This window comes from Varroa jacobsoni, unplaced genomic scaffold, assembly GCF_002532875.2.
Source record: "Varroa jacobsoni isolate VJ856 unplaced genomic scaffold, vjacob_1.0 scaffold_1047, whole genome shotgun sequence".
Taxonomy (NCBI): domain Eukaryota; kingdom Metazoa; phylum Arthropoda; class Arachnida; order Mesostigmata; family Varroidae; genus Varroa; species Varroa jacobsoni.
The window spans coordinates 308,526-319,583 of NW_019213949.1; the positions used below are offsets into that span (position 1 = coordinate 308,526).

An 11,058-nucleotide genomic window follows, 5' to 3' on the forward strand; every position below is an offset into this window, starting at 1 on the left:
AAAGCGTTAGGCTAGTTTACCCATGTTCTAGAAGACAGATGGAAAAAGTACTTTTCGAAAAATGAAGCTGAATACTTTACTTGTCTGTGTCTTAGAAATGCTATTTAATGATTTTTTTTTAATTTTTTTTTAATGAAATACGTTAGAATTAATCGAAAAGGAGGAACGGGACAACCGCAGCAGGGTATGGGGATCATAAAATCATTTTAACGGGGGAACGAGAGTAACTCTAACGAAATAATGCAATTAGAAAAATTGACTGATTACTGAAATTGACTGAAATTACTTTAACCTGTGCAACAAAATAACGGAATAAACCAGGATCCACAACGCCCTGCAACCGCCTGGCAATTAAAGTGCGGATTCGCAATGAATCCATAATTTTTATTAGACTTCGTGTAGCACAGATCGAGTATTTTCGTACGGAACGGGCAGATAAAATGATTGCGGTGAAAAAACAGGACCAATAGGACATTTCAATGATATGATACTATAGATAGAATAAAATAACTGCAGCGCGATATAATCAGACCTATGGTGTTCGTCAGCTGGGTGTTACAGTGAATACGAAATCAATAAAGGGCGAAACGAATCCTGTGGGTCCGTTTATAGTATTTAAAATGTGTGTTTGTCTGTATATGTATGTGTTTTTTTCGCCTGTCTAGAGTGATCTTTTCGGTATTGATCCTTTGTGAGCTGGTTGATCAGATTAGTTGAATCAACGATGGCAAAACAAATTTGCGCTCGAGACCGAGAATCAGTGTATTCTTAGCTTAGATATTTTATGATTTCGCCGGTTATCCCAGATAGTGCGTAAATGCATTCGCCTGCTCTTTTTGTTTTACCAAAAAAAAAATCATTTTTACTCTGACATTACCAAGTTTTCTGTGGGTAAGGGTTTCGCTTGAATCATGCTAGTTACCCCTGGGCCTACAATACATTAAAGAACCGCCTGTTCTATGTGCCACAGCAAACCCACTCGTTCACTAGCAAACCTTGTTGGCGTATCTACGCTTAAGCCTAAGGGCCCTTTTTTTCGTAACAGCTGTGGTTTTGACAGAATCTTCTGTTATACAACACTATAACAGCAATAATATGATACTAAAGACGGTAGTAACAGACGTTTCTAGCCCTCCGCCGCAAAAATGAACGCAAACCTACAAATGAGACAAACAGTTATACCGACAATCAGTCATCCTTTTGTCTTCTGCTGTTGCTTTTCTTAAAGTTGTTGCCATTTTGACTTTACACTGCCGACGTATAAACGGTCGTCGCCAAATCGAATGAGAAATCACAGCTTGTCCTAACGATTGCGTGGTAACAGCTGAATGGGTCGCTAATCTGACATCCATCCAATTGTTACTGTTCGATAAGGGCAGAAGACGCGTCGCTTCAGCGATCCATGCTCTGCTGCCACCGGCAAATCTTAGAGTGATTGATGCTACTGTCCTCCGTAATAGCGACGGCCTGACCACCTTGCGTTGTGGCCTCTTGTCGCAGATCCGTTCGCTTTTGCATGATTTGATAGAAAAAAAGCGCCCTGAAATTATTTAAGTTGAAACACCTGTTGCCCTGCCGACGCTCCTCGAGAGAGTGAAAGGAACAAATTTTGCTAGAATATATTTACTATGATTAGGTTAACTAACTGCCGCACACATTGTTAAATGGAATGTTTATGGAAAACAAAGCCGGATCAGGTTATTGCTTATCGTCGTATCTCAAAGGAGTTTTTTTCTGAGGCTTTAGAGTAGTTCCCTTCAGTCTCACAAATGGCTCAAATAGGCAGTTTCGAGTGACTTCACTCGAACAAATTCTGTGTCCTACATCCATGGCCCACCCACCCGTATTGCTTGTTCTAGCGCTAGTTACCGCCTAACGTTTTATCCTCTGGTAGAAAAACAATAATGTGACGTTCTATCTGCACAAATTATATAGTATTTGTGTGTTGTTAACAAGAATTGCTACTTTAAGTCTTGTTAGTGACACACACAAATGCCACAGAATTTGTGCAGATAACACAGAACATTATTTTAAACATTTATAGTTTGGCGAGATAAAATCAAGTGAAATTCAACGTAAATAGGACTGATAACAATCGGTCAATCTGCCTGCAAACGCGAAGCGATATTTTGAAAAGCCCTACAATAAGGCCTTAAATGTATCTAAGTTAGCGAATCCGAATGTAAGGGCTTGCAGATGGAAATGGGGTAGAGTCTTTAATTTAGCTACACTTTCTTCCATAATCGTACTCTAAACAATTGAATTTACTATATCTGCCCGTAAGAGCTGGGTAGGAATCGCCTCGATATACCAATTCTACAAAGGTAGAAGTAAAATAACGACGACCCTATTAAAACAACGTATCTACATAAGCAAATGTCATCTTGGAGGTCTTTCTTTGGTTTCTTCACAAAAGACACCAAAACAACTTCTGGTAGTAACCAGGCTATGAGGACTAAGTGAAATGTCGCCTGCTCTAAATATCTTCTGTGTCTTTCTTTGCTAAATTAATTATTATCTTCCCCTACGGCGAACTTAGTTACAGGAGGCGCCCGTTGTTGATTGGAATTATGACAAGATTTTTTTTTCTAGAAGATGATATCGGGTCATAGCTCCATTTCAATTGTAACTTTTGCGTTTCACTTACTCATTCAATAATTTAGTTATAATTGCGAATCACAATTGAGAAAGCAGATTGGTCCGCAATTATTGCTTCTTCGGGTTAGAAAAATCTTAATTGAAGGCGTTTTGCGTAAGTATCTACTCGATAAGTTGAATTGCTTTTGGATCATTAAAATTTGTGTTTGTGGAAGACTTAAGCTATAAAAAAGAAACAAGCTTTTTTTGTTTAACTTATACGTACATTTTAAACCTAGCACAAAGAGGTCGGTGGCCTTCGGAGACAATGTAGACAGTGTTCTAAACCATAATCAATTGCTTCCATTTCCGAGCACGACCTCGACCTCGACTTAGTTGACCTCTGAATCAAGAACTATTTATATAATTTTGCAGTTTCATATGCAGATAGTCAGCATTGGGTTTTCTATTGGGTATAAGGAACTTTATGGGACAGCCAGGATGCCTAAAACACCTATCAGTACGGGAAATCCTTGTCTGCATTATAGCTTGTATAAATATTATATACGTAGCTAAATCTCAGTTTGGAAATTAAGGAACTAAGGGAAGCTGGTTCAGGTTTCGCTATCCACAAATACTAAGCAACACGTGTAATAAATAAAATAAAACGTAAAATTAAAAAAAAAATACAGTAATAATAGGATAGATCAGACCAAAGCACAGTACATCGACAAAGATGAATACTGAATGATGTGCTGTTTCATAAACAAACATGTACCATCGTTAACAAAGCTGGCGCCTAATTGCGAACGGCTAACTTCACTTGCCTTTGGCAAGCCTACAGTTTCAAAGAATTATATATATATATATAATTCTTTGAAGCTACTTGCATATATATATATATATATATATATAGCCGATTCTTGGGTTCAAGTCCAGCGTGTTTCATCTACGCATGTGTTATGTTATTTCTATATATATTTATCAATTGCAATCTTTAATTTTAACGTTCAAATGTTTTTCTCCAATTTGTTGTTTCACAAACTACAGATATATTATTATCATGTGTGTTTGAATTGTCTGCTTCGGACTCGGCAGATTGTTGTTTTTGTTACTTGTTATTGTTATAATTAAGAGCACGATAGTTTTCACTGGCACAAATCCTCTTTACTTTTCTAGGTCTGCGTTGAACACGATATCTCTATGACATATATGGCAGGGATTGGTTCGCAATACTCGTCAAAAATTCTTCTATCGCACTGTTCCCCCTTAACAGCTTTATTCCATTCCTCTGGGGGCTGATACGCAAGCACATATTCGGTCACTTAGCTTCCTTCCCTCACATATGCCAGTTTTATTTATGTACTCTACAAAACTTCATCTTCTGGGCCAGGCCTCTTTGGGATTCGTAGCTTACATCACTGATGTCCTTGAAGACCCTCAGACTCGGTATTGCTTTACGAAAGTGTTTGAGAATTTTTTGAGAGAGAAGGCATCCGCAATAAGAAGGAACTCTCTGTTAACATTCTCAAGACTGGCCAATCTACATTATTACATATTTTGTCCAATGCCCGTACGACGGTTTTTCAGCCATTTTGCTCTCGTGGCACCGAACAGAGCTTGTTTGAGCACCGAACACACATAGAACATCTGCATGCGTTAATACTTAAGATCTTGCTAATACTTTTGCCTCGGCATAGTTAATGCGACACAATTTTCTTTAAGCACATTTTATAGAAATCTCCTTTTTTGTCTCTGATATATAAGTATATAAAAGGAGGCCCTTGAAGATCGTATCATTTTTCAATGCTTTTTATTTCGCCCCGAGATACTACAAACTAATAGGAACGAGTAACAACCATATGTTTTAGAGATGCAGTCACGACGAAACTGTCGGCTGGAACCATCAGATTTAGAGGAATCGTATGTTAGAAGAAGAATAAATTTGTTATGTATAAAAAAAAATGCTAACGTATACCATCCTCTTAGCACTGCGTTCTTTTTCCAGCTCGGATAACTACACCAGTTTTCATCCCAGGTTCCCGCGTTTCTCATTTTTTCCTACGTGTGTTAGGAAGGATGCGCCCTAGCTGAAGTATAATTAGGCAGAGTATTGGTTAACGGGATTCCTCAGGCTAGGCCCGTTATCCGTCTAGGTAGATTTTTTTTACGTAACTTCTACTAAGTAGAAGCAGGACAAAATCGATTTTTCGGTAAAAATACATTTAATTTCTCTCTTTACAATACCTATATTTCGAATGCCGAATTTTTTTTACGCATCGTAAATGGTGAAATTATTACGGAGTTGAGAGTTATGTCTTCATTTCACTTGATTTATCTTATCCTTATATTTATCTTATAATCTTATTTTTATTTCCGGAAAAAAAAGTGAAAGTTTCCTTTTAATTCCCAATGAAGAATATTTCTCAATAAATTCAAGAGCAGAGGATGAACTGATTGAATCTCATCTCTTTGAGCAGATGTACTTAGAAAAAGTACATTCGTCTCCGTTGGTAGGATAGTATAAAGACTTTTTTTTTCTTTCTTATTGAAGCTATGGGCAAGCTTATAAAGAAACTTTCAGATGGCCACGAATGAAATGTACCAACATCATACGGTGCACCGTTAAAAGCATCAGATCCGTTCAAGTCGTAAGCCTAATTGGTGTGCATGTATTTTTGTGGTAAAACGGATAGTTGATCTGTCAATATTGATCAGAGCTGCATTTTGGATAGAAGAACGATAAGAGATATATGTTCACAATGGAACGCCGCTGATCGGTATGCCGCAGAGGTTCGAATATGCCCAGCTGAAATTGTCGTTTGAGCCTGTTCTTCATACTCCTTTGATATTAGCTGGATCATTCTTTTTTCGTACCATCGATATATCTTTTTTAATTATATTATTATTACATATCCTTGACTTGCAGCTTTGAAAAGAACGATGTACCTTTTTCGGAATGTCATGCCTTTTTAAGGCTTTTAAGGGAATTTGTGTTTAGAGCGTAAAAAGCGAAGAAAACTCGTCGAACTGGTTCACAATGTTTATTTATAGTTGAAATCATTATAATTCATTTTATTAGCATATAAATATTGAATTAAACCACTTAATATGGCTTATATACAATGAGCTAAGGTCGTGGATTTTACTGAGACCGGACGTCAGTTCAACTTCAAATCGCGTCAACCAGATCAATCGGTAGTACCCTATATACCGCAAAGAATTATAAATTAAATAATACATAATCATTCTTATTAATAAATACGTTCTCTCTCGTTTTTAGAAGTTGGACTCCTCTGAAACAACAACAACAGCAAACAATAAATAGGGAGAACAACTGCTATTAGACCTCGGCATTACATGCGTCGAAATACGATAATACGTAAATCAATACCTATTGCGAAACAAAGCTTTATTTTTTTCTTTTATTCGTATCAGGTTTTTAGCTAAAGACTCTTTTTGTGAGACAATTATTCTAATTCAGATAGAATGTATCACATACTTTGTGATTGAACATAGCTAAGGCCATGGTATATATAAGGAGTATATGTAATTTTCGGAGCAGATAAATTTCAAATTTGAACGTGTGTTATAGAGATCTGAATCTACTTGTGTCTCGATTCTATTGGTTTTTTTTTGTTTTGTTTATAACTGAATTGGAAATTACACAAATTTTGATGTATACGTAGCCTTACCGTCGATTTCGGGCTTTTCGCCGATGGTATGTTCGCCCAGTCAATCTACACAGGGCAGCTGTGTATAACGTAATGAGAAGCCTGTCTGCGCTTCCATGGAGTTACCAGCCGCGTCGGAATTTGAAGTGACTCGAAGCTGGAACGGCTTGCTATGCGCTATGAGAAGAGGTTACAGAAAATGAAACATCAAGCAAAGAATGAAAGACAAGGTTGAACCGTACGTCTCGGTTTGAAATGGCAAGCATCCTCCATTGCAGATGTGCGGCCGGAATCACCCATTCAACGACACAACTTAGCCAAGGTACCATTACATCATAAGCAAAAAGTACTAGATGAAAAAGGCAAGCGTATTATAGAATTCGACTGAACGATTAAAAAAAATAAATTTCCCCTTATCAACGGTTTAGATTGAAGAGAAAAAAGGAGCTGATTGACTCGTGGCTTGAGACAGCCCCCATTTGCCTACATTGTTGATATTCATTAGACTCACCGTGCTTTACCAAAAGTAGATTACGATATATAGGCTATATAGGACTAACGATAAGAATGAAATGGTTTAAGCGGCACTTACAGATAAGGACGTTCCTCTCATGAAGACGGTTTCCGCAGAAACGGTCTTCTCCAGGACCCATACCGTAAGTGGAGCCTTGATCAATCGTGACGAAGTCATCCTCGCAGTTGGCACCAGAAGTACCTCCGTCGTACGGGCTACAAAGCAGGACATTCGAATACAATTAGATATCAAATACGAAGGAAACATAAGGTCAGATATATGCTATTATATCAGCGATCCACCACTTGGAAACGTTGGCATTTTATCATAACATATTACACCATCTAAAAGGATGACAGTAGGATCGTGTGACCTTTCTCGCAAAATGAGTAGTTACATTAAGCTGCACATGCGCAACCTAGAGAGAGGAGAAGAGGGAAGAGAGAGAACGGTCTCTGAATCTGTCTGTCGAATGAGACATTCGGAACCAAACGAAAACAAGGTATCAATCACAGCGGTGACAGCTCTACATACTACTCACCGTCCGAAGTTAAACGAATCGCTATCATCAGTTTCCCATTTGATTGAGCAGAAGTTCTCCTCAACCCGCAAGCAAATCGAATAGCGCAGATTAGAGAGGTAACGCACATTGCCGCTAAGCTGGGCGCCATAATTAAACGAACGCACGATAGCCGATGGCGAGCGGAAATACTGCAGGCATCCGGGTGGCACGATATCTAGCGAACCGCAAGGAATATAAGAAACCTTAATTCTCCACTTTCGTTCATGCGAGTGGGCTCCCGTCGACACTACCGAGAGAACAACGGGATTGCCAGACTGCCGACCCATGTCAACATAGATATGCTGGCCACTGTTCTCGCCACAGAGAATCGGAAACTTTTCGCCGACTGTGTTGCGCACCATGAATGCATCTCGAGAGCAGAGACCCTTCTCGTCAGGTTGTGCAAGAGAGAAGTCGATGAAATCTAACCGAATCTGGCAAATATCCGGCGTCTTTTCAAGGGTCACGTCACAAGTCGAGGTGCCAGTTTCACCGTTAGGATAGCTCGGATTGACGAATTCCGTCTCATTTCTCTTGTTCACCATCTTGCACGTAAAGGCCACACGACAGCAGACACCGTATCCTTCGGCACACCGACCAACATCGATTCCTTGCCGAGTCTGACAGTCACTTTCGGTAACGCACGTTCCGTTCTGGCCATAGCGACCCTCGCACTCTTGATTACGGTACCTATACATGCAGGACATTAGGAAATGTCAGAAAAGTGTCAATATTCAATTAGGTTTTTCCTCACTTGGAATAAGCGTACATAATTTGTTATAGAATTGACCTTCATACTAAATATCATTGCCCCCAACCTTCCCAAGGTGCGGTGTAAGGTGCCGCTTTCGTGAGTAAGGTCTCTATACATTCAATGGCTGTGCTAATTCCTTAATCATCTCCTAATATGTTAAATCGTACATAGATCAAAATCATAACATGTATTCATTTAGAATGTTCTAAATATAGTCGATGAGCTAACGCTACTGGCTTGCAAAGGTCCAACATACAGATAATTGGTTTTACAACAAACTCTGATGAGTCTTAAATGAAACAGACAAAAATAGGGGCACGAATGTTCCTTGGTGAGAGATAAGGTGCGATGGCCGGGGTCCGTCAGTTCTGTGACCCACATCAGATGCGGGTTAACGGCCGAACCGGTTCGGCAGAGCCCCGCAGCGGGCGATCATGAAGCCCGTGGCGGCCAGCTAGCTGACGTGATGATGTCCAAAAAATCGCAGAGAAAAAACGGGATGGCTCTTCGTGGCCAAAGAAGCCAGAGGCCGTAAACATAGATGAAGAAGGAAGCGCCGAATCGCTACGATACAACTCATATACTCAACGACCGGCGTTTACGAAGTTGAACGATGTTCATTGAACTTTAAAAGACATTTAAGCCTCACGATGCAGTCATACTTCCCTAATTTTTCAGAATAATCTTATGGATGCACACCTGGATTAAGATTCTGGCATACGTTTGTAGAATATAATATGCATACAAAAAAACCATTCATAGAATCTATCCTTTTTGGTGAACGTAAAAAAACGATCGAGGATCATCAACGCGTTACCCTAATCAGACGAAACTGTCAGTCACAATGCACCGTTATTTAAGAATATGCTTAATAAATACACAGCAGCGTATCCGGCGTATCAGCAGAACACAATAGTTCCGGAACATATAAAAAACATATATCAAGCCTGGTTTGTACCTGAGAAAAGTAAAGTATCCTAGCTGAGGTCTCGACGACTGCGCCCTCACTCCCGGGAGAAACGCGTACACCACAAGGGCAGCGGAAATCACCAGCATCGCCTTCATCCTAAAATAACACTGAACTCGTTAGGCTCAAGTACAGGTGTACTAAAGTAGGCCTCAACAAATTTGGGAACATTTGGAAACTATCACGAGTGTTGTAGCTCACAGGTCTAAAGTCAAATGCGTCGGTTTCATGCAGATCTTTGGATCTAGTTTAGATTTGTGGGCACCAGTACGATGTGAATTCCTTCCAAAAGTACATAATCTTTTACGCGCTCAAGGGCCAAGTAGTCGGCTCTTCAGCATTTGACAGGTGTTAGAAGGCGAAAAATATGCCGCAAGTATGTCACGTTGACTCGAAGCTAGGTCACTTTGGGTTTTCCCAGAAAGAACAGATATTCGGGTCGGTTGCTGGTTTGTCGATTACGTTCTGTCTTACCTTCGGGAGCTCCGTTCGCTCCGGTGTTCAGACTGAAGTGCTTGATGTGTGGCGTATCTCTTCGACCCCGTGCAAGAGCTCAGAGCCGGAACCGGTTTTGTAATGTGGGTTAAAGCAAGTGGATCAGGGCCCCTCGCCCGGGTCGGGGGAGAGGAGGCCAATTATATTTCTCTACTCGGGCTTCATGATACTCGAAAAATGCCAAAGGCAACCATCTTTACCGATGACCGCGTGACACGTAAACGGGCACAAGGACAAGGTCGTCAAAGGACATCACATCCTTAAGTTAAGCACTGGGATCCTGTTTTTTCTCAGTGTGTCCACTGCGCTGCAGCGTGTCCCAACGACGATCATTGAAGAAGCACCATATACATGATAGCTGTAAAAAAAAGAAAGATATGCAAGCAGAATGCATTAACATAGAAAGAGCACTGCGTAATTGATATGAATGTGAACAGATTCGGTAGAAACATTAACGTGTTTCTTATATATCATAATCGATAGACCCAAGCTCTGCTGTTGTTCATTATTTACGGATAAGCTCAGTTGTCCGTGAAATTTTTAAGTGACTTGACACTGCTAATACAATAGTTTTTTTTTCTTTTTTTTTTTTAATGTTATTATAACGCATTGATCTTTCCCGAAGTAACATGTATTGTTCCATAGTTTAAAATGCACGAAAAAAACGTATCTCACAGTATATACACTTTGCTTATTATCTATCCAACAGCCTTATTCCTTTCACAACGATTTAATCTTTCTATTTATTAGTAAAGACTAACTTCTATGGACATATAAATGTTGGACCAACGTCCAGTCTTCTAACAGATCAACGTAATTGATGCTGACTCTATAAGGCCGCCGTCGTTCCTCTATATTACAGAAATACTCCTGTACATATCATTCGTAGAGCATTCCAGCGTCATGGTTTTCAGCGTCAAGCGATTGAATTTCGAAATTTATTTACTATGAATATCATCTTGACGCTAAATAAGTCATACGCTGTTCACAATAACGGACCATATACTAAACTAATATCAAAAGTAAGCTCATCCACAAAATACTTTTTACAGCCCCGAAAAATCTTGTGTTAATGGACCGGATAGCAGGTCAACTACGTAGAACTTACCACATTTTTTCCAGATAATTTACAATGAAAATTGAAAACTTTTAAGGGCAATCACATCCTAGTCAAAGAGTAACATCATTAATCCGCGTAGAGTCATTATTTTCAGCGTTAACTGCATCTTCTTCAATATCGAATAACACCTAAATCTTTTAGAAAACCTTTTAGTATTACAGAATGGTAGGAAAAAGCCTAGCACATAGTAACAACGGTGGCTCTAGGTTCTTCACACGCATTTAATATTGCTTTACGCATACAATGTCAAGTATATTTGGCATAACTCACATTTTCGGCTCCGAATAATCCATCGGTTTCTTAAAATCGCCAAAGGTACACTGGGTCACAGTCAAGCAAGCGCCTACATTTGGGGCGCAAATGCCGTCAAATGCAGACTCCCAAATCTCTGCCCC

At 39.6% G+C, this 11,058-nt stretch overlaps 1 protein-coding gene across 1 annotated transcript; it reads right to left on the reverse strand.

Annotated features, from left to right (window-relative positions):
• Positions 1-5,605: 5,605 nt before the first annotated feature.
• On the reverse strand, positions 5,606-11,058 carry LOC111266043 (uncharacterized). The gene is made up of 7 exons (XM_022843170.2): positions 10,934-11,058; positions 9,523-9,901; positions 9,040-9,147; positions 7,307-8,017; positions 6,844-6,980; positions 6,273-6,428; positions 5,606-5,873 (listed from the first exon to the last, which is right to left on the reverse strand). Exons 3-6 carry the CDS (start codon positions 9,144-9,146, stop codon positions 6,313-6,315), a joined length of 1,071 nt encoding a protein of 356 aa, XP_022698905.1. The 5' UTR covers position 9,147; positions 9,523-9,901; positions 10,934-11,058; the 3' UTR covers positions 5,606-5,873; positions 6,273-6,312.

What these genes read in the sequence shown, in the direction of transcription:
- LOC111266043 (XM_022843170.2), bottom strand. Translation starts at nt 9,146, where the DNA reads ATGAAGGCGATGCTGGTGATTTCCGCTGCCCTTGTGGTGTACGCGTTT. An exon ending in GATTCGTTTAACTTCGGACG is followed by an intron (nt 6,981 to 7,306) that starts GTGAGTAGTATG and finishes CCTGCTTTGTAG; the next exon opens with CCCGTACGACGGAGGTACTT. An exon ending in TGAGAGGAACGTCCTTATCT is followed by an intron (nt 6,429 to 6,843) that starts GTAAGTGCCGCT and finishes CTCTTCTCATAG; the next exon opens with CGCATAGCAAGCCGTTCCAG.